The sequence below is a fragment of the Dermacentor andersoni genome, chromosome 2 (assembly GCF_023375885.2).
Source record: "Dermacentor andersoni chromosome 2, qqDerAnde1_hic_scaffold, whole genome shotgun sequence".
Lineage (NCBI taxonomy): Eukaryota > Metazoa > Arthropoda > Arachnida > Ixodida > Ixodidae > Dermacentor > Dermacentor andersoni.
In genome coordinates, this window is record NC_092815.1 from 167,493,430 (window position 1) to 167,518,292 (window position 24,863).

Here is a 24,863-nt window from a genome sequence, read left to right on the forward strand (position 1 = left end):
CAATGCCTATTGCTTGTCCTCCACACTTCGGGACATGAGATGACGCGAGTACACTTAAAAGAATGTACAACGAAGTTTGCATCGTCGCGTCGCGAACGGTGCTTCTCGACTGGGAGGGTGCACACACACGGGACTCTTCCAGTTGACGCGTTTGCCTTCAAGCTCGTTGATTACAGGTTGATATATGCCTCGCCTGTTATCGAGTGCCTCTTAGAAGACTACCGGTCTCGTCGTGACACGCTGGCTGGCAAGGCTTTCGCCTTGCATGTGCAAGAACGACGTGTTTTCTGCCCCGTTACAAGGCGAGTAGCACAAGGCTTGGCGGACTCAATTTAAGCTCGGATGGGTTGATGAATGCTCCCGCGCCAACGTCGCAAAGAAACAAAAGAAATAAACAGGAAAAGAAAGATTGGCCATCTTCAAGCCTCGACATAACGTAAGGAGAGAGAGCAGGCAAATAAGTGAGGGGGAATATAAGAGAAAAAAAAAACGAAGGTCTGTAAAGAAAAAAATAAATTCAAATAGAAAGGAAAAAGATATAATCTGTACTAGAAGCGTAGAGGGGAGATTTAAAAGAAGTCTTAAAGGAACACCCTTCCGTATACCCAATGCTAGTTTTGAACGAAACCCGTTCGAGAACACCACGTATATAAGGGGGGCCCTGAGTTGGGTTGGAGTACCGTGCTTCTTCTCACGTTGTGTTCACTTCTTGGAGGTGCTTCGGTTTCTTTCTTTCGGCCAGGCACCCAACCTTCGCAAGCGGCCTCACCGAACGTTTCTCGCCAGACCCCCGTCGCTTCAAAGTGACCCATTCGTCTTCCACGCCCGAGCTGAAACGAACTCTCACGTCTCCTGGGTGCTCCTCCGGCGGCTTGTGCGCCACGAAAAAAAGAAGGAGGGGATTTGAAGAGGCCAGCACAGGCAGTGGCAGCGCAGGGACTAAAAGAAGGGTATATAAGGAGACGAGAATCGGCCCAGGCCGAGAAATCGCCGAACGAAAGGCGGTTTGAAATTTGATTTCGAACTGTAGTTGTTTCTTCAGAGATATAGGAGCAAATCTTTCAGGGAATGGCGGAAGCGATACCTCACGCGAAAAATGCGATAGCGTGTAAAAGTGGTTAGTCGGTATGCCTTATAAAGTAAGCACTTATCAATGACATCATTCAACCAGACAAGCCATCAGGTCTTAGCAAAAGACCTTAATAGATGTACATAACAGAGGTCCAAGACAATTGTTTTGTAGAAAGTACTATTGCCTAATACCAAAACAAGTGACATGTGCTTATTGATTTGGCCAAACGAAATTTAAACACAGTGACTTATCAGATGTCAGTCTACATGCATGCGACTTTTTCCCGATGACGATGGGGCAACAACTGAACTCTTGTCACGTATACTTTCCACGAGTGCTGTTTGAAACGTGAAAAAGACACACACACACACACACACACACACACACACACACACACACACACACACACACACACACACACACACACACACACACACACACACACACACACACACACACACACACACACACACACACACACACACACACACGCACGCACACACACACGCACACACACACACACACACACACACACACACACACACACGCACGCACACGCACGCACATACACACACGCACGCACGCACGCACACGCACGCACGCACGCACGCACGCACGCATACGCACGGTATAATCCACTGTTATCACGCTGAAGAGCGTCGTTGTTCATTACTGCAATTTAGACCTATGCGTTGTAACTAGCGGGTCTATTATCACGTCTCTTCATGTATAAACCTCTTTCCTTTTAATTGCAGCTGCCCTGAACTCAACGCGTACAGTTAAGAACACTCTCCAATCATGTTACGGTTAATCAGCTGTATTGCTATTTTGGCAGCTGGTTTGCGCGTTCCGAAGACAGTGTACTACGAGTGCAAAGCATGATGACAACGGTGAAATCGCAGCTGGCAAATATACTGACAGAACGATGGTTATATAAGCGCATTATTTATGACGGCATATGCTCGTCGTTATGGTCTATAAAAACAAATAATTAGTTTTTTTTTTATTGTACTATATTACTAAAGCAAAACTACCTGAAATCTAAAGTTTGGTGGCAGCCCGTATGGCCACTAATATACATATTGAAGAAGCGTGAAAAGATACACCGAAATAGGTAGCTACCTGTTTTGAAACAGCCAAAGCGGTCGCCAGCGTTGCAGTAATTCCTTATTTATGAGAATCTTTATGAATTCGAAGCAGGCCTCTCCTAAAGTAAAATCAGACCTCCGACTAAAATGAGCAAATTTGAGTGAATCCTTTGGCATTGAATTCATTAGCTTTGAACTCTGCAATCATCACAGCGGACTTCAATGTGTTGCCGCATGCACCTTCTATCTTCCAAGGGACCTCAATTTTTGCCTAAGCCCAGTGATGGCAATGTTAGCATTACCGATGCTAAATAATTGCAGCAATAGAGTCACACGTTCGTAGCAAAAGCAAATTCAAAACCAGTAAAGCAACTAAACAAACCCAACAGTGCAGACAAGCAGTAAAGAACACCCGCAAACACTCCTAGCGTCAAATAATACCGAATGATCAAACCCACCAAGCAGAACTGAAGATCATGTCGCACCTAGCGGTCTCCTATTAGGTCCTTATGGTTACAAAAAAGATCCCATGAATTCAATTGCCTTTCTTCGTATGACAACCGACGAGTCACTGCAACGTGCTTCACTTTTTTTACCAATAAGAAAGGCCTACAGTACCTGACGTGCCCACTTATCGCGACTTCTGGCCAGGATCATCATATCACCAAGCACCAGCTTACAACTGCATTCATTGCAGTGAAAGGGTAAATTCGACCCGGTTCCCTTTTCTAACAATTTGTGGTGCTCCCGTGCTCTGTCCTTGATACACCGGACCGATATGTGGCCGATATAGATCCGCCCACATTTCAGTTGGATCTCATACACAACACCAACGGCACAGTCCACGAAGGGCTCACCATGCTTCTTATCGCAATGGAGCCGCTGCTTCCCTCCGATGCGCGCGCATAATCCACTCAGCTTTCTTGAGGCTGAGAAAACAACAGGCACTTCGTACGGGACCGCAACCTTTTTCATGTCTGGCGCCACGCGGTGCGTATAGGGGGCTACTTGTGGTCGCCTTTGTCCTGGCTTGGATCTGGTTTTCTTCCTTCCTTTCATATTTAGTAATAGGGTCTCTACTACGGCAGATATGACAGAGCATGGGAAGCCCACCCTTTGAAGTCTTCCAATGTAAAGAGAGAGAGAGAGAGAGAGAAAACAAGGATAGGAAAGGCAGGGAGGTCAACCAGAACAGCATCCCGTTTGCTACCTTACACTGGGGCTGGGGAAAGGGGGAATAGAAAGAGGAAGAAAGGGAGAGAGTAAGCACTGAGTAAATGCTAAAGTTAGCCTCAACCATGTGAGCACAGGATTTGGTCAAAGCAGATTCTAGGCAAAGATAGCCGTCTTAACAGTCTTCTAATGTGTGGAGCGATAAGGCAGCAATTCTTTCTTTGCTCTGGCAAGATACAACCAGAAGACACTCTCCGTACATGGGCACTCCCCATACGTGGGCCGATCCCGAAGATGCCGAAGGGCACGTTACAGGTTGCCGAGCGCACAGGGGTATATGCCATTGAACTTGGCCCTTTAGACACTATCACCAGGATCGGCCCACATTATTATTTTTTCTGTTGACGGACGCCGAAAAACCTAAGGATGGTTAGTCATATGCAGCTTTTGTTGTAACACGCAGGAAAATGTTGACCGCCGAAGAGGTTGATTTGCCGGCGCTTTCGGAATGTGTGTGAGGAGTGGTGGCATGGATGGGGAGGGGGGGGGGGGGAGTATGTTGCTTATTTCAGAGAGGCCCGGTCCCCCCCCCCCCCCCGTGCGTACCTGCCTAGTTCCCGGGACATTCTGTCTTTTTAGAGCGCAGATGGTGGTTTCTCCAGCTCCGCACCCTTTCAACCTTGTGCACATCCGTTTCGCAGGAAGCGTATATTAAATACCTGCAAGTTATGAGAGAATTCTCGCCATGGATCTCACTGAGGCGTTCGACAGAGTGTTACATCGATACATTCTGCAGGCCACGGCCGGGATAGGCCTGGGAGTCAAATTCCAGGCCTTTGTCAGGTCCTTTCTCATGAACAGAACTGCTACTATTCAGGTGGGGCAGATTCGGTCGAGCGTGTACAGATTGGGGGCTCAGGGTATCCCTCAGGGATCAGTCATTCCGCCACTGCTCTTCAATATAGTCATGAAGGGTCTATCAGACAGGCTGGGCGGCCTCCAGGACATAGGTCACGCACTTTACGCAGATGACATCACGATCTGGTGCCCAGAGGGGTCCCTAGCAGAAATGGAGCAAGCTCTACAAGTGGCCTTGGACGAGCCGGAGGCTTACCTCGTCGACATGGGTCTCAAGCTGTCTACGAGTAAATCGGAGCTGCTACTTTACACACTTTACAGTGTTACTTTACCCTTTACAGACCCGCAAGGCATGGGGTTAGGGGTCTGACACCCCTCAACCAGCTACCCGTGGTATTGTACGCGAATAATGGACACACAATTCCTAGAGTCGACTCAGTTAAGACGCGAGGGGCTGTAATGCCAGAACAATTACCCGCGTTATAGCCAAGGCGGACAATATGTTTCGGTTAATCACTGGGATGTCCAACCGAAAGAAGGGGTTAGGTGAAGACAACCTCCTTCGGATGTACAACGCGTTTCTCATGAGCCATATTAACTATGTGGCGTCACCTCTAGTACGGACAAAAACGGAAAATGCCGAGTTAAGTACATTCATGCGCAAGAGCACCAAGAAAGTGCTAGGCTTGCCTGTTGCCATGAGCTCCGACAGGCTGGATCAACTCGGGATGCACAATAACATAGATGACATCATAGAGGCACAGGTCACTGCGCCTCTATGATCACTGTACCCAGCTGGTTAGGCTCTCCTCGACCAAAGCTGGCAGGCGAATTCTTGACGAGCTTGGCAGGGCTCCTAGGATAATGGAGGGCCGGCGCATAACATTGACACGAGAAACGAGGGCGACCTACCTGGTGAGGCCCTTCCCGCGAAACGCACATCCACAGCATAACGAGGGCAGACGTAAAGCCCGTGTACGAGCCATCTTCAAGAAACTTAGAGATGATAGACACTGTACGGCCTTCGTCGATGCGGCGCAGCACGGGAACAGGAGAGTGTTCGCGTTGTCGGTAGTAGATGGGCGGGGCGTGCTTCGCTCCCCGGCCTCGGTCAGAGCGGCCACCGCGAGTATAGCAGAGCAAATTGCGGTTGCGCTGGCATTGTGTGACCCAGAGCGTCCCTACATTTACACCGACTCGAGAGACACAATCAGAGCTTTTGAATCGGGTAACCTCGTTCGAGAAGCCGCTTCTATTCTAGAGAAAAGGGCTTGCCTCGGTTCTCATTATATCACGTGGTTCCTCGCACACATGGGAACGAAAGTTCTCGAGGGCTTCCCAAACCTCAACGAGCTGTCCCACGACCGTCGCGCCACTCGTGGGACTGACGCGCCGCGATGGTCTGGAGGCTCCGGAGGGGCGGGAAGGGACTCAGCAGAACGATCCACTCCTCTCATTTAATGAAATTACTAAACATTACCAACTTGGTCGGAGAGCTTTTCCTCTGCCTCACCCGAAGCTCAGTCGACGTCATTCAGCTACTCTTAGAATGTTGTAGACGGGATCTTTCCCGTCGCGGAGATTCCTCAGTAGGATCTACCCGGACGTCGACCCTAGTTGTCCCTATTGCAGTAAACGCTTTTGCTCTATCGCTCACATGCTCTGGCGATGTCCCACGTTGCCTAACGACGTTCTCTCGAGCGAAGCCGAATGGGAGGAGGAGGCCAGCAGAAGCACGGTACTCCAAAAGCAAGCCCAGGCTATCCAGAGGGCCCGGGAAAGGGCGGAGCGTCACGCCGTTTTGTCCTCTACGTGGGCGCCGCCAGCGGCTACAAAGGCCTCCCGTTAGGAGGACCTGACAGTAGCTTCTCAGGAATAAATGAAGTTAGTTGTCTGTCTGTCTGTCTGTCTGTCTGTCTGTCTGTCTGTCTGTCTGTCTGTCTGTCTGTCTGTCTGTCTGTGTCCGTCTGTCTGTCTGTCTGTCTGTCTGTCTGTCTGTCTGTCTGTCTGTCTGTCTGTCTGTCTGTCTGTCTGTCTGTCTGTCTGTCTGTCTGTCTGTCTGTCTGTCTGTCTGTCTGTTTATGCCACTAACTTGCGTGTCTGCCCTAAAGAAAACCAGATAACTCTCATAACCATTCAAAAGACTGACAAGCTTTAGAGTGCCAGAAATTATGTTGTTCAACGAACTAGGCCTCGTATTCACAATGAGCTTGTAGAAATTCTACATCTATACATGTGCCAGTGGACTGCTCTTTCTTCGCCCTTTACTTTCTTCTTTTAATCCCTTATCTCCTCTCCTGCGTGCTGGGTAGCAAACAGAACGTCCATCTGGTTAACCTCCCTTCCTTTCTTTGTCCCTCTGTCGCTCTCTATTTCTCATTGGCAGAATTATTCATAAGAGAAAATTCCAGCTGTTTTGACGCTCGACATTACACCAGCAAAGACGGCCACCCAAGGGTGGACAGTACTTACGAATGAAGAACATCAGGATGCTGCCCCAGTTCCGGTTTCTGTATCCATAGACATGATGTCTCATGACGTCACGACCTACTGGCGTTCGCCGTTGATGGGATTTCTGCGGGTGCCACACGGCAATGCAGCCAGAACAAACGTGTGCAGCCCGCTTTCTGTCTTTCTTTTAGATAAGAAACGCTGTCATACCAAGTCTTAGTGCTACAGCCACCCCCCCCAACCGCCCGTATATATATATATATATATATATATATATATATATATATATATATATATATATTGCACACACGAATACATACGATGTACGTGCAAACACGTTCTTTTTTACTGTGAAAGGTTTCAGCTGGTGGGCCAGCATTTGTCATGTAAGAAGACATCGGCAGCCTTCTTTAACATTTCTAAAATGTTGCTACACATGCGCAAAATTATATATATATATATATATATATATATATATATATATATATATATATATATATATATATATATATATATATGTGTGTTATAGGTATGTAAAGTTTTTATTCACGTTTTTTGTTTCTATCCCTCACTTCTTTCTTTTTTTACAGAGAAGGATGTACAAATCGAAATCTGTGTGCTTGTGTGCTTGCACTCGCAATCTCGATGAAAGCTGGACCTCGGCCGAAATTTTAGTAAAGTCCTGTTATTCGATCCTTGAAACTATTTCTGTGCCAGATCCTGTGATATATATATATATATATATATATATCACTGCGCCTCTGGTACATAAGGAGCCAACAAACACTGACACCACGGACAACATAGGGGCGATTACTTGTGCTGAATAAATGAAATGAAGAAACGATACATTAGTTAAAATGAAATTAAATGAACAACAACTTGCCGCTGGTGGGGACCGAACACGAAACCTTCGCTCAAATGGTAGAGAATCGCACGCGAAATGCGAAGGTTTTGGTTTCGCCCCACCTGTGGCAAGTTGCTTTTTTATCTACTTTCATTTCCATTAATGTATCGTTTCCTTATTTCACGTATTAAGCACAAGTAATTTCCTCTAATTTCCTCTCTTTTGTCGTTGGCGTCAGTGTTTGTTGGCTTCTCTTGAAATATATATGTATATATATATATGTATATATATACATATATATATATATATATATATATATATATATATATATATATATATATATATATATATATATATATATATATATATATATATATATATATATATATATGTATATATATATAGTGGAACTTAGAATAGTCTGTTGTGGCCCACCATCTGTTGCACTTCGCTCTTCAAGGACAAGACGTGTGTCGGGTGAGCTCCTCAGTACTTTCCGATGCTTTGAACGTGGCTTCATATGTGTATCTTATAAGGAACCCCGTTATTCCAGCGGTACTCGCGCTCTTCAAGACGCTAAGATGATCATGATGTATAGAGATGAAGCAAATATAATATGTATGATGATATGCAAAGTTGATGAAAATGAAAGTCGGCCATGTATGGCGTTCCCACAAATTACCTCTCGCTGAGGAAGTGGCCGCCTCGCCACGCTGGAATAGTATTAAGTGCGTCGAATATACGGTTTTAAACGAGAGACACGCACTATCTCTGTCCCACGGCAAGGGTTATTGAACGGAGCTCTAAAGGGCGAGCCGTGGTAATTAACAGGGGATATCAGCTCAATGACCGTGTAGGGTCCGATAAATCGAGTAAGGAATTTTTCGCATAAGCCAGGAACGAGCACAGGAGTCCAGAGAAGAACTTGGTCGAAAGGAAAAAAGTCACAGCACGGTCAGCCGAGTCGTAGAGAGACTTCGGAGCTCCTTGGAAGATATCAGTGTTTGTGCGGGCGAAGTGACCGCAGTCTGCTAGGCGAGACAAAAACTGATGTGAGAAAGGAGCTGTTGGGGGTACAGGAGTCGAAAGGAAGGATACATTCACAACGAAATTTGGTGAGCGGCTATAGGCGAGGAAAAAGGGAGAAAAGCCGGTGGTGCTTTGCGTAGCCGTGTTATAAGCGAATGTTACGAACGGCAGGATTGCATCCCAGTTTGTGTTGTCGGGGTGGATGTGCAATTCAATCATGTCTGAGAGGGTACAATGAAAACGCGCCGTCAAGCCGTTCGTCTGCTGATGATAAGTACAAGTTCCCTTGTGAATGGTGTAGGTTTGAGGTACGTAAACTTTCAGTAAGAATAGAAGAGAGGAAGACTTTTCCGCTGTCGCTGAGGACAACGCGCGGAGCTCCATGGCGTAAAAAATGTCGCGTAGGAACAAATGAGCAACTTCAGCGGCAGTCCTCGATTGTAGAGAGGCTGTCTCCGCGTAGCGTGTTCTATGGTCAACGGTGATGACAATCCAACAATTGCCGTTTGAGGTCATGGGAAGAGGGCCATCCAAGTCTATTCCAACGACTTTAAAAGCAGAAGCGGGACAAGGAAGAGGTTGCAAAAAACCAGGAGGAGCTGTTGTCAGTCTTTTGTAGCTTTGAATATGAACGCAGGAAGCAACCTACTTCGCAACGACTAAAGAGAGGCCAGTTCAGGATCAATGACTTCGTATGCTGTCGTAAGTCTTGTGGTAGCCTAAATGACCGGCCTTCTGATGATCGTGGAAAGCTTCGAGCACCTCACGTTGAAGAGCACGTAGTATGATCGAGACCAATTTGTTGTAATCGACGTGACAAATATAGCGATGTAAATCGCCACAGTGAAGCTTACATTTATTAAGTTTTCGAAGAAGTCAGGCGTTTGCACGTGAAGCAGAACATTCCATCAATTCGAAAATAGTTTGGCAGTATGGGCCGACAGGCTCGTGAGACAAAAGCACAGACGCCAGGCTCGGTTCCAGCACCACTTGACGGGCAGGACGGGCAGGCGTTGTCGTGATACACGGCGGGGTAAGCCTCGCGGAGAACAGACAAGCACGGATATGTGCTGGTCTCTAGAAGCCTAAGCGAAACGGCTTGTGCCCTATTAAACTTTGGGTGAGGGGGTGGAAAGAAATCTTCGATCCGGGATCTGAAACGGGTGCGACGTAGTCACAACGCATGCCTCTCGCATTTGCCGGTAAATCACCATTGAAACTTTGTTCCATGCAAGGAATGGCAAGGTGTGACCGAGACACGGGATCTCGTCCTCACCGACGACCTGTAGGCGCACGCTGGCGTTGCGGCCGGTGCCGTCCCGGAAAGTGACGACACAGACGTACTCGCCGGTGTCCTCGTACCGCAGTCCCGTCACCTTCAGCGAGAACGGGTAGCCCACCATGTGAAAGTAGGCCCTGCCCTGCCACTCGGGACGCGCCCAGCGGACCACCTGCACGCCGGGAGAGGAACGGATACAATTAGGCAGGAATACCGTCCCTCCCATAACAGAATGTATACATGCGCCAAATGGCCAGTGAAAGTTGGTCCTAGCGCTGGCGACAAACAAAACGTCGAGGCCCTCCCATTCCATATTTCCTTGAATTTGTCTCTGGTCTTTTATACTTCAACTTTGTCCTCGTGTTCTTTTTCAGTACGTATAGCCAGTGCATTTCCACTCTACCAACTCTCATCAGTGCAATACACGCGCTTCGCAGTTTTCGGAGCGCATTTTCAGTGTAGCTTTTACTCTATTACCCATTCTCGTTCATTCCACCCAGGAGCCACTGCTTCTATGTGTTCTTTGCAGCTGCAAGGAACGCGTGCGTGGAAGCACTGATGTAGTCGTGGCTTGTTCACTGGAAAGCGGTTACTAAAGGTATGAAAGGGAAATAAGTTGATTTTAACGCGAAACGGTGGAGCACGCACTCTCCTTACAAACTTGGAGAATCGGGTTTTGCTCAACTCATCGATTCTGTGAAAGACAACGGTGGCCTAAATCTTGTAAATTCCGTACTCGCTCTTCAAATGTAAGAGGTTTTTCTCGAAGCTCTCGTGTTCCGCAGAATATGTTCCGCCATGAACTACTGCTGATTACGGCCTAAAGTTTGTTTATAGGAATAAGACCGGCGTTAGCCTAACAATACGTTAGGATTTATGCCGAGATATTAGGTCATAGGTTTGGTGGCGGTCGGAGGTCGAGGAAGCGTTGATTACGCAGTCCGCTCATTTCAGAAAATGTAGTAACGTAAGTATGGTCAACCATCGTCATCAACATAATTAGCTTTTTTTTTATGTGCACTGCAGGACGAAGGGCTCTCCCAGCGATCTCAAGTTACCCCTGTCTTGCGCTAGCTGATGCCAACCTGCGACTCCAAAATTCTTAATTTCATTCCACCCCACCGCCTAATTTGCTGTCGGCCTCGAAAATCAATCACCTACGAAGGAAGGAGTCGAGCGATGACACACGATTTCCCCAGCGCTACTGACTGCATGCTTAGAACTATTCAAGCTATTAGACTGGGAAGGATTAGGAGGGAATACCAACGGTGGATACCTAAACAACGTTCGGTTTGCATATCACATTGTCCTGTTCAGAAAGACTAGGTGGGAAATGCAAGAAATGGTTGAGGGCCTTATAACCAAGAAAGTGAAACAGTAAGGTTAACGATTAATATGCAGAAGACAAAGGTAACGTTTAATACCGTGGCAAGAGAACAAGAAATTATGATCAGCAGTCAGCCTCTCAAGCTTGTGCTGGAGCACGTTTGTCTAGGTCAATTACTCACAGTGGACCCTGATCAAGGAAAGAAAAGTTACTGAAGAATAAAAACGGACTGCAGTACATACGGCAGGCATTATCAAACCCTGAACGGAAGCTTACCACTGTCGTTGAAAAGAAAAGTGCGCAATTATTGCATTCTACCGGTGCTACCATATGAGTCAGAAAGTTAGAGGTTAACAGAAAGGCTCGAGAACAAGCTAAGACAGGGAAAATGGCCATAGAACGAAAAATATTAAGCATAAAGTTAAGATACAGGAGGATAGCAGTGTGGATAAGATATAGCAAACGGGAATATCCGATATTGTAGTTAACATTAAGAGAAAAATTAATAAAGCTGGGCAGGCTATGTAATGCGTAGGTTGGAAAGCAGGTGGGCCATTAAAGTTACACAATGAGTGCCAAGGGAAAGGAAGCGCAGGCGAGCGTGATAACCATAATACAGTGCAAAACGAAAAACTGGATTGAGTTTCTCTGAAAAAGATTCGTTTATTACACCTGAGGCTTCAGAACGAAACTATCGTTTACTTAGCTTCATGGCGAACTTTAATTTATAAGCCCGAGACAGCTGAAATTATTCTGAAAGCTCTCCGAACCTTGGTTTGGGCAGTCCATCAATCACCGATCGCTGGCTCAATTGTCCGACAATGTTACGCTTTAAAATTCGGCACCGACATCTGAAGTGTACCTGCAGCAGGTTGGCCCTGGTTCCGGTGGTGAGCTTCCCGGCGGAGTCCTTGGGGGCCCCGAAGTCCACCGTGTAGATGGGCTGGCTGGAGGCGCTGCCCGAGGCTGCGCCTGACGAAGACGACGGGCTGTGCTGGGCCCTCCGGTGGGGTCCCAGGTGGAACCACTCGACCCGCAGCGCGTGCTGCGTGCTGTTGAAGGTTGGGTTGCGCGTTTCGCACGGCAGCTCGGTCTGCTGGCCCTGGTTGACCACGATCGTCGGTCGGCTGTGCGATGCCTCTGCGAGCGGCAAGGAGAGTAACAAAAGAATAATGACGTTTCGATTCACTCAAGAAAAAATTGGTTTTTTTTTTTCGTCAGAAAGAGAACGCTCTGCAAGGAGCATTAGCGCACGTAGATGTTGCCAGCTTTACTTTACTTTTTCACCATCAGTTCAAAACAGAGCTCCACACAGAGGTATCACACTGCGGTATCATCAATTAAGATTTTTTTTTTTGCGCTAAGAGAAAATAAAACACGTTCTCTCAGCAATGCGTGCATATAGGTGTGAGCTCTATGATGCCAATGATGTATGCCAACTAAACGTACGAGCTCAAACACAGAGTAAATGTAACTTTTCCACCGAGACTATCACCAAATCTCGGTCTGCAGCGGCTCAAAGTACGGCAAATTGTTATCGGCATGTTAATCTAAAAGAATCAAGTTGCACGAATCGAACAATACCTCTTTATTTTACAATACCTCTTTATTTTACATTACATTTTTAATATGCCTCGGAGACACCGATCTCAATAACAGACTTTAATTTGTTGAGTGTTGTGGTTTGTTGTGGGTGTGTGATGTGAACTTTGCACATATTCTATTTTTATTCATAAGCACACACGGAGTAGGATGCTAGGTGACCTCTTCTAGTTTCTATAAATAAAATCCTTGTTTCTCACTTTCACGTAGCACATTTACACCGGGACTGGGATGTCAACGCAGGTTCCCTGAAGGATATTGTAACAGAGCTTCGTAACATGCCAAACTTGAACTAACACTGTCGAAATTTAAAACGAAGTGCTGATTAAATTGCATATATAATAGCTGGGATTGGATTGGACAAACTTTATTAAAGGTCCTGCAGGACCCACGTCAGCGCTCAGTGGGCGTCTCCCACGCAGGGACCGACAGGGAGTGTACCTGGCGGCCACTGCGCGAGCCGGCTGAACGGCTGGGCTACTTGCACGAAAACTGAGTCGCCTGTAGTGGCGCCTTGCGACAGCAAAATGACATAATATTGCTTGATAACAATCCATCTTTGTATACGATCTGACATGACTTCTTGTGTAAATCGTATGCATTATGACGTGTAATTGGCCAACTTTGCTAACTATGCCTTCTAACGTTGCCATTTTTATTTACGTTTTATTATAATATTCAGTTTTTTTTTTGCTTGCGTATTTTTTTGAACCGGCATATCTTTGCTAAACCCAGTTTGCTCAAGCAAGAGACAGAGTAGTGGTAACTACTTATGATAACAGCCTCTCCTACACACATATTCTATAAGAAGAAAGCACTTCTTTAACTTGGGGCGATTCATGAAATTATATAGTAAACATGATAGCATCCCAAGCGCAGCAATGAAGTCTACAATAACGTACGGGTAGATAAAGTAAATAACAATAAAAGCAAAAGAAGGTAAACATATATGATTTATATTCAGTAGACATCGATTTGCACAACCATGACTGAGTTACTTGTTGCGTATTGCAGCTTTTTTTTTCTCCAGTTTTCTCATTTAGAGAGTGTTGAATCCGTAAAGCGTTTGAATCCCACCCTCTTGAACGAAAAAAAAAATCCTATACCGACAAACTTTGAATAAAACAGCACGTTAAATCGCCTTTGTCCATGCATCCAGTGGCATGAGGCACTTTCAGGCCATTTCGTACGGCTGCTATGTGCTTAGTTGCTGAACACGTTTCGAAAAAAGGGAGAGATGAAGCGTGATACAGCCTAATGCAGATCCCCACTAATGCTAAATTATGCGCTATCATGAAAGAACGGCAATTTAAGTGCAATGGAATTCTGAAGAATGCTCTTATAGAGCAAAAACTCAATACTGATGAGTGCGAACGCTTCTATAACTATATATAAACACTTAAAAGGTGTTTTGTCTTCATATTATAGGCCCGTCACATTGTGTCTGGTGGTGCTAGCTGTAATCGTCTTTTAGTGCAGATGATGTGCTGTAATCAAATATGAAAATTCCATCGTAGGTCTTGTGAGGACATGATACCTAGGTAGTTGAAATAATGGTATAATTAAAGTTGGAACAATGCTTTCTTCTAGTTCTGGATACCAGAGCAAACCGTTTTTTCGTTTATGTGCATTTGCCAGTCATTGCAAGACACTATGTTGGTATCTATATGTGTGTGTAACGCCATATATATACATATATATATTCATATAAGAAGCCAACAAACACTGACACCAAGGACAATATAGGAGAAATTACTCGTGCTTAATAAATGAAATAAAGAAACGATAAATTAATGGAAATTACAGTGGGTGAAAAAACAACTTGCCGCAGGTGAGAACCGAACCCACAACCTTCGCGACCAAAGGGGGCGAACCGAAAGGGGGCTAACCTTCGCGAAATGCGAAGGTTGTGGGTTCCGTTCTCACCTGCGGCAAGTTGTTTTTTCAGCCACTTTAATTAGCAGTAATTTAGCGTTTCTTTATTTCATTTATTAAGCACAAGTAATTTCCCCTATGTTGTTCTTGGTGTCAGTGTTTGTTGGCTTCAAAGGATGTGACTATATATATATATATATATATATATATATATATATATATATATATATATATATATATATATATATATATATCAAGCCAAGAAGAGCATTGGGGCAAATTAGCTGTGGTTAAAATTGCAATAAATGTAGAGAAAGGATAAAGAAAAAGGAAAAAAAAACGTGAACGAAAAGATACCTTGTCGCCGGTGGGAGCGGAACCGACAACCTTCGTGTTGCGCATGCATTCACTAACTTGCGTATTTATGTTTGCTATATCTAGCTCTGGGAGTGCGAGCCAGTGCCACTCAAAGCCATGGTTGGTGGATGTGGAATTTCCTTTCGTGCCTGAAAACGCCACGTGACGCTTGGCGTTAGGAGAGCAGGCACGTGGACAACATACACTATGGGGGGAGACATGCATGCGGGAGTATGGGGGCAAGATGGAATCTTAGGACATGCGGTTTTCGGTCGTACACATACTGTACACGCTGTTCCGACACGGTAGCTTTCACAGCCGTGTCGTGCACCGCGATTTTTAGTAACTTTTTTTTTATTTGAGCAGCTTGGCTAACGTTCTGAGGGACGCACACACTCACATAATTGTGGGCGTGTATCTGCGTGCGTGTTATTTGCGGAAAGAATGGCCTCATGTTCAATGCTATAGAAATAAGATTGATATTTCACATAGTCTTGAAAATCTTTTCACGCCTTGATGCGAAAGTGTTTGATTGCGGTGCGCCCGTCACCGACATTGCGAACTCAACGTGCTGATGAATTCACACACCTTCTTGTGAAATCGCAAGCGTCGCACTAGCGGCAGTGATAATATTTAAAGATTGTCGCATTTCGTAAGTTCGCGCTGGCGACGAACATAACTAAAACGAGAATATACAGGCTTCATATAATCCATAAGTATTTATAGCTCCTATTCAGCGAATCTCTCAAAGACATGCCCGCAGATGTATGTGTCAGTAATGTCTGCACAGCCGCTCCCGGCATCTGGTAGTAGCGACAGCATGCTCTGTGAACTCCGGACAGACAAAACTGGCAGCCACGAAAGATGCTAATTTAGTCACATTATTGACAAAGTTTAAAAATGAGCGCTAGAGCCACGGGATATCGCATAACCATCGTACCCGTGGAGTTCAGAGGCGCTAGCACGTGGTAGTAACTATTCGGATGAAAACTGGCTGCATCTCAATTAAAGGGAATGACACAGCAAATGAACCTCGCGCTTCAATAGAAAACCCATCGTGGTGGCCCAGTAGTTACGGCGTTGAGCTGCTCAGTTGAAGGTTGCGTGATACATCCTCCCAGGGGAGGCCACATTTCTGTGGGACCGGAATTCAAAATAGTCGCAGTTTCGCCCGAAAGGCGAAGCATGGATTGCGGTAACAAATTAGTAGCCAGCTATACGAAGTAATCATAGTAGTTTTTTCAACCGTATAAACTTGGAAACATTCGCTTACTAAGTGTATTACCAACCATGATGTCGGCGAGCACAAGCAATCGTGAACATATTTCACACGATGAGCGCGGACACTCGCTGTCAAAACGCTTTTTTTGGACAGTCGCGGCGGCAGATACTTTTCAAGATACGTAAAGCACGCATATGTTGGCGAAGCCGAAGCCCTGCCGCGCTGCCTCCCGGCTTTCCTCCATACATGACGTGCGAGATTGAGCCCCAATCGTCAGTTCCCCTTAAGCCCGGTTGCGAAACACGCACTCGCTGCCGGAGCACCAGGCCGCGCCCTCTCACTTCCTCCCTCCCATCTCCCCACGGCCTTCAGCGCGAAGGAAGACGGCGCGTTTGCGCTCTGCTTTCTTCCTTCGCGCGCGCCAAATTAAGCCCTGATCGCCAGCTCACCTTCGTATGCTTTCACTCCCACATAGAGCGAATGGCCCGCGGCGATGATTTTATCGCCCTTGGACTTTATACGCAACCCCACGGCGATGGCAATGCCGGCAGAAGAAATGCGCCTGGAATGTCCATATAGTTGCTATCACAATAAAGTTATCGTGCACTATGCAGTGGGGTACGTAAAAAAAACTCCAATATGGTCAAAATTATTACGAAGCCATCCAATACGACGTGATTCGTAGTGCGATTGCGGCTCTGGCATACTGAACATTAGAATTTTTTTTCTGCAGAAAGACGTTCTCCCGGGTAACGAACTTCTACACTTCAAATCCAGTTTGAAAGATGGAAATGCTTTTGCGAGTCACTAGACCCCCGCAAGCCATTGTCCCGTGTGTGGCGTACCCTCCAGGGTCTTTGCTCAAGACCCCAGCAACGACACCCTTTTAACGCCCTCGCTCTCTATCAAAACCGCCGCGAGATAGACGTTGCAGAGGAATTTTGCGCGAAAATCGCCGGCGGCACAGTTTTAGTCCCTGACATGGCTTTAAGCGACATCCCCGGTCCACGAGATACCAGCATGGAGGCTCCACTCTCTATGGAAGAATTAGAAGCTGCTATGGCGCTCTGTAGGTGTTCGTCTTCACCAGGGCCCGATGGCATAACATATACTGCTTTGCGCCACCTAGGCCGAGAAGCACGAAGAGAACTCCTCAGCCTTTTTAATAGTTCATGGCAAGATGGTGTCGTCCCACAGGAGTGGAAACGCAGCCGCCTGGTACCTCTACTAAAAGCAGGAAAGTCGCCGCTCGAACTGGCATCGTATCGGCCTATAGCACTTCCAAGCTGCGTCGGGAAACTCATGGCACGCATGATCCTCATGCGTCTCGAATGGTACCTAGAACACCACAAGATTTACCCTGATTCTATGGCGGGATTTCGACGAGGCCGTTCATCGATTGACAGTGTCATCGATTTAGTGTCATCTGTAGAACAGCAAAAATCTTGGAAACGATTATCAGTAGCGCTCTTTCTGGACGTGAAAGGCGCTTACGACAACGTTTCCCATCAACCCATTCTAGACGCACTTTTGACAATTGAACTAGGAGGGCGAGTATATCGATGGATCAGAAACTACTTGACACAAAGGTCCATGTTCGTACGTACGGAAGATGGTCCGACTACCGACCACTACACATGCCGAGGAGTTCCCCAAGGTGGGGTTCTAAGCCCTATTCTTTTCAACCTCGCACTTCTTGGGCTGGCCGAATCCCTACCGGAAACAGTGAGTGTCTCAATCTACGCCGACGACATCTGCATCTGGTCATCAGCGGTCACTCGTCTGCAGGTTCGCGCAAGGCTGCAGAAAGCAGCAACACAGGCATCTCACTATCTTCACACACAGGGCCTTACCATCTCAACAGAAAAATGTGCGTTAGTCGCTTTCACACGAAAACCAATGTCTCATTATCCAGTGTGCATTAATGGCCAGCCTATCTTCTACAAGAGAAATCATCGGTTTTTGGGTGTCATTGTGGACCGGGACCTCTCTTGGAGCCCTCATGTTGCCCACTTGAAGAAGAAGCTCACATCTATTGTTCATGTCTTCAAGTTTATCGCCGGGAAAACATGGGGAGCCTCAGTGGGCTCCATGCTACAGTTATATCGAGCACTTTTCATCGGATTGCTACGTTACAGTTCTACCGTGCTTGCTAAAACATGCAAGTCAAATCTTCGAGAACTACAGAGCGTGCAAGCACAGGCACTACGTGTTTGCCTAGGACTTCTGCGGAGCGCCTCAACAGCAGGAACCATCATAATAGCTCGAGACCATCCGATCGCGACTTACATCAGCATCGACACGCTTAGGGCCCATGTTCGTCATGTTTCACGCATGCAATCAAGCTCTCTTGCCTGCCTGCCAGAACGACGACCACAGGCGTCCTTCTCCAACGAGGTCAGCATCCATCGTGCCTGTCTACCATCGGGCTTCACACCCTCAGCACGTTCAACCTCAGCTTTGTGGTCTTTAGAACAACCTCAAGTGCCTCTCACGGTTCCAGGGATAAGGAAGAAGACCGACCTGCCTACCTTGGCCCTGAAGCAAGCAGCTCTGGATTGTTTGAACACTTTCTACATTGACCGAGTCCACATATATACGGATGGCTCTTCCACTCAGACCAGCTCCACCGGCGCAGTGGTTATACCATCACGATCAATTAGCGTCCGGTACAAGATTTCTCATATGACAACATCGACCGCATCGGAGCTTGTTGCCCTCCGAGGTGCCGTTGATTGAACCAACCCGCTAATCAGTGGGCAATATTCTGCGATTCGAAGGCGGCCTTACAATGTCTTCTGTCATCTCTTCGTCGCGGGTCGTGTGAACAACTAGTGTCGGAGATACGAGAAATGCACCATCGTATGATAGCGAAAGGACACGACGTCGTGTTTCAGTGGCTGCCTGGCCATTGCGGTATCTCCGGCAACGACCTCGCTGACGAAGCTGCTAGGAAAGCACACGAAGGAGCAACCCTTGTTTCTGTACCTTTATCGCGGACCGACGCAGCCCAACACCTAAGCAAGGTAGCACACCGTATGACATTAGAGAAGTGGCACACACCTGAATTCACCCAAGAACGATTGCAATCCCTCGACCCCTCTATGCAACTGCGGCTGTTACCAGGGCTTCTGCGAAATGAAGAAACAATGCTGTGCCGCTTACGCTTGGGCGTCGCATTCACCAATGCATATACGCTTTTGATTGGAATGACTGATAGCTCCGACTGTAATGCCTGCGGTGCCGAGGAAACTATAGAACATCTACTGTGCTACTGCCCATCTTTTCAAAACGAAAGACATGACCTCTGCACAGCTCTCAATCAACTAGATAGAACACCGTTCACCTTGAAGAAGATCTTGGGACCATGGCCTCGCATATCGCAGCTACAAAAGGCCACAAAAGCTCTGCTGCGATATTTGAAGGCAACTGGATTGAGTCAGCGTCTGTGATCCGAACTGAGTGACCGAACGATATACCCAGTAGACTTTCTCTTCTTCTTTTAATCTTTCCGTCCCCTTTTCCCTTTCCCCAGTGTAGGGTAGCCAACTGGGCTCAGTCCTGGTTAACCTTCCTACCTTTCCTTTATCATTTGCTCTCTCTCTCAAATGCAGTTGCCTCTGGCATGGCTAATGAACGTCAGTGTAGAAATATCTCCGAACAATCAGTCAGCAACAAGAACTCGATAGGCGAGCATTGAGTCATTCGCGCAACTGAAGCATTTTGCAGTGGTTTCATGTAATGCCCACACTGCTTTGCTCTCAAGCAAGTGGGAAAACTACCCTACCAACTCGTAAATATGCCGTATTTCCCGCTGTCCTGCGCGACAGGTAGTGGCTTCCGCCGCTGCTTGCTTTTACATTAGGCTGTAATTGCATTGGCATTGAGGACAGACGTGAAAGTGAGAGGGGACTTGGCGCTGTATTTCATCTCCCATATAGTCTGCGTGTCATTCCAATGTCCATCCAGTTATCGCATCGAAATGTGTTGTGGGCCACATGCTCTAACCACTGCGTCATGGTATATGGTTAGAACTCCTCAACTTTTGCTGGGTTTTGTGGGCGACGCAACCGGTGAGTCTGGTGACGTCTGAGCATGCATTTCACAGGCGGCAACAGGAATAGTGAATAGGAGACAAAGATGGAGCCATACATTGAAAATAGCAAGTTGCTGTGTTGAAAAGATGCCGGCAAAATAGCACCTCAATTTGATCGAACTTGTGCCACGTACTGCAAGTTAACAACGCGAAATGACGAAGACAGAAGAACTACATAAAGCCCCAGTTCTGTTTTCTCGTTTTTCATTACAATGGTCCGTTCGGGCAGATTTACTCGCAAAATTGCAATGCCTACGGTGAGATTTTACTGCTATCGCTGTTCAGAGCCAGGTGATTATAAGAAGCGTGCGGACCTTTCTTTGTATTTCTTTTTTTGTCTCAGAAAAGCTCAAACGCAGTTTTTCTCTGTCCATCCGTTCCTCCGCACCATAAGAGCCACAGCGGACGTCGTAGAGTACCGTTCGAGATTGTCGCCTACAGAGTTCTAGTCGCATTGACACCTTCGCATCCCCAAGCATGTCTCTGCCATCATCATCTTCCCGTTGTGGGCGACGGATTCCCGTCATGGCGTACAGTTGAGGGAGAGTGCATATGATTACAGAAGCTTTGAGCAAAATCAGCCGCATCAGGGAGAGCGTTTGCGAAGTAACTGCGCACGCCAGTAGATCAGTCCAAAAGCCCGAAATCGCCGAAGTCTGCCGTTTCCATCTTTATTGCCACCGTGCGTGCGCTAGCGCTAGTCATTATCTGCAGGTCACACCGTTCGAACAGCGCAACTTTGATGCGCGTATAGTTTGCCGCCTGTTGTCGCTTTCAGTACGCCTACGATTCGGTTCAGTGCGTTCTTACGGTGCCGCGTGCAGTGGGGCTGAACTACTTAGGAAACAGCAGACAAGTGGGGATGTTTATTTCGTTGCCATTATGCAGGCGACAACCACTGCACCATTTTTGTGTAGTTACACAGCAGTGGTATGACTCAATACGCCGGGCACTCTTCAGTTCTTGCAAAATTGTCACTGGATATGGCTGACGTGTCCTGGTATACTAGTACATGGCCATCTCTTCTCCTATAAAAATAGAGCTCATTTCTTGTTTAGTAAAATATGAACTTGTCCGATTCCACGGTAACGTTATGCTTCAGAGCAAACTTTTATGGTTTCGCCCGACGGAGTTTATTACGCTCTGGGGCACTAATACTTTCGCGTGGGCTGCCTACATAGACTATAGCACAGCTACATATACAGGGTGTCCCAGCTAATTTTAGCCAGAGCTTCAAAATATGCAAATGCCACGTAGCTGGACAGAATAAAAGTAATAATTTTTGCCGTCGCTTGGGAATACTCCAAATACTTATTTTTCATGCCGCCTAAATGCATAATTAATTGGATGGATGGATGCAAAACTTTAATAAGGTCCTGAGGTACGCGACTCAGCGCGCTGAGGGCCGCTCCCACGTTGGGACAGTCAGGCCTTGCCCGACCGCCGCATCGTGGGCCCTCTGGACAGCCCATAGTTGCGCCCCGGCATCGGGGCACTTGATAGCGGAGAGCCACTTGTCCTCATTGATTTGTTCTGTGCCTCGTAACGAGGGGCAACGCCAGAGCTTATGGTCTAGTCTAGCGATGTCATTGCAGTGCCTGCAAGAACTAGTGGCATAGGTGTCGGGATAAATTTTGTGGAATAAAGCCGGGTTGGGATATGAGCCTGTTTGCAATAATCTGAGGGTCAATGCCTGCGCTCTATTTAACTTCTTGTGTGGAAGGGGAAAGTCTCTCCTGCCGAGATAAAAGTACTGCGCAATTTCCTTGTATGTGGTCGGTTGATCTCTGTTCTCCATCACTGCGGGCCGGCGTTGGAGTTCTCCATGGTCGCGGAAAGCGAGACCTCGCGCCTTGGAGTGGGCCAGCTCGTTGAGGTTTGTGGGGCATAATTAATTGTAATTATTTATTCAACTTCTCAAATATGATAATTAGATTAAAAAGGACAGAGAGAAAATTGCAGATCGACATGAAAAAATGCCGATACAACTTCCTGTTGGTCAATATGTGCAACATAGAAGTGTTTTTCAGAGCGTGAAAGAAGCCCGCAAATGCACGCAAAATTGTCGCGCGAATGGCCGCTCGAGGCACTTTATGTGTATTGACGGGCTGCTTTCATGCGCAGAAAAAAATTTTATGTAAATTTATTTATATATATATATATATATATATATATATATATATATAAAGTTATTTATATATATATATATATATATTTATATGTATACAGCGGCAAAACGTGTAAATAACGTTCAAGTAATGCAATATTCACACTCGATCTTTGTGTAGATCACAAATATCTACGCTCTTCGTTTCACGAATACAGCACCCATGTTGCCCTGATACACACACCGGCTTTGACAAATCGGTGCAAACTATTAGTTCCACACGCGCTGTGAGTGTCGAAGTAGTATCTCTAAGGATGGTATGTAGTCATCACTTTGAAGGGCCTTGACAATTGCCAAAATTGCAACATTGCGTAATGCTCTAAAGAAAGTGATAAATGAGATTCGAAAGGCAGGGAGCTTAACCGGGAGATAGATACTCAGTTAGCTACCCTGCACTGAGTAAGGGGTGAGGGGAGAGAGAAAGATAAAAAAGGAACGCTCTAAAATTAGTGTTTAGTGAACTTACATAATCGGGGCTATATTTAGAAATATAAAGCCATCCCAACAGGTTTTCTATCGACCAGGGAACCACGGAACCAATAAATTAATGGGATTCGACATTGGTAATGTCAGAACTTTAGTGAAGTAAATTAGGAAAATTACCCTTAAATGTCACTGAGGCGTCTTGATTGGTGCAACGAGCAAGTCGGTGAAGCATTTAAATTTTCAAGGCAAGAAACTTCAGAGCGCCTGCAAAGTTTTGAAGGGCACACGCGGCGAACGCTGCTTCCTCAGACCTCCCAGATGCTTTGATATACGTTGGGAACTCCTCACCACGAGCCAAATGTACTAGTTACACCGCACTAGAAAATGCCGTCACTAATGTCTACTCTAAGTTGACTCTATTGGATGACATTGCTATGTGTAATGTTACGTCTCTGCACTTAGGTATATATGTGTTTATAGTGCTCATTGCACGAACAAATTGACCGAGATATTCCGACACGCAGGGTAACAGGAATGCAAATATACGCAGTCCGGCGAAAATGTCTGCTTCTCATTAAAGAGCACTGGCACTCTCACCCCTCGTTCCTTTCTCCACCTAAGGGCTAGTTAGTTAATGAAGCACGAAGACAATGCAGCGTTTTTTGAGATAAGCTGGACTCTGTGAATGTGGTCGGCTTCGCACTGAATTTTCGTGTGTGTAGAAGTCTTCTTTGTGTCTTCGTGTCCCTCTGCCTCCTTTGACTGCCTTTCGCACAGCTTTCCCATCCGGCAATATTACGAATACAAGTGGAGGTTGCTCCAGCAAGCGCTCTAAATTTTATGTGCATCCTTTTTCTCGTTTTTTTCCTTTTCAAGGTGTGTAATTATTGTTGTACACCGTAATTTTGCCTCCTATTTCTGCTTCTTAAGACTACCTTATGGGTACCACGTAACTTTGATCGAAACCTGTGGCAATTCAGTCTGTTTGACACCTTATCCCAGCGATTGCGAAAGTATTGCACCATTTGCCTAGGCTGTAACCCACTAACTGCACGACGGGAAGAGCAATGCCAGGCTGTCCGCCCCTGGCCCCATGAGTCCGACGTGCCCTTCTAAGCGGTAATCAACGCCATTGGCTTCACGACATCCGCGGTGCTGCGTGTCTATTACAAGACCTCTGAACAAACGCAGTGGTACATGCTTTATGACGCTGCTGCTTGTGTAGACTATTCCCCAGCGTACTACTAGCCAACGTTTGAAACTAACCGCATACATTTTCTCCCGTGTTCCGAGATGGCTCAAAATCTGCATCCAGCTGGATTGGATTGCATGATGGAAGCTTAATCACTTGGCATTTCTACTACAGCGTCATTTAATAACACTACATTCTACGCTGATATCGTGCTTCTACGCAAACGCTACCTTTTATCCAGAACGTAGCAGCAACCTTACGCACACTGCATGCAGCTCCATTACAAATCTCAGTCTCTTTTTTTTTTATTTTGACGCGAAATGCTGCAAGGCGCTGTCGGTGAGTTCACTTGCGCAATTCACTGTGGAGCTCCAAATATAGGTATCATTGACGAATGTACATACAAGGATTTATTTGGGTGCTGAAGTCGGCATCTCATGTCCGTTGCACAATTATTTTTTTATAAGTGACACCAAATTCCTTTCGTGACGCTTACGCGCTGAGAGGCGACCAAGCGCACGTGCCAGCCGTAAACGGAGAGCGAGTTGATGAAACCTGGTGTGATCGGAGTGACTGTAAAGATTGGCTCCGCACTGATAATCACTGAGTTCATTACAGGGCAGACACCATATTGCTAAGAGCCTATGTTGTTGTCCGTTGTTGCAAAATGCAGACGCACTATTACGACTTTGATGTAACAACAGAACAAACGGGATTCGCCAAATAAGCAACTCCTACTTTCACTTGTTCGCATCATTCCTTTTCAAAAAAAAAAAAAAAAAAAACGGGAGGAACAATGCCC

At 46.4% G+C, this 24,863-nt stretch overlaps 1 protein-coding gene across 1 annotated transcript in view; it reads right to left on the reverse strand.

Moving 5' to 3' along the window:
• Positions 1-24,863, reverse strand: part of LOC126540497 (neural cell adhesion molecule 1-like) — a 305,103-nt gene that overhangs the window by 135,492 nt on the left and 144,748 nt on the right. Inside the window, exons 2-3 of the mRNA XM_050187312.3 lie at positions 11,987-12,264; positions 9,795-9,969 (exon numbers count right to left, since the gene is read on the reverse strand). Of these exons, the coding sequence (XP_050043269.1) occupies positions 9,795-9,969; positions 11,987-12,264 (453 nt within the window). The remainder of the gene's footprint in view (positions 1-9,794; positions 9,970-11,986; positions 12,265-24,863) is intronic.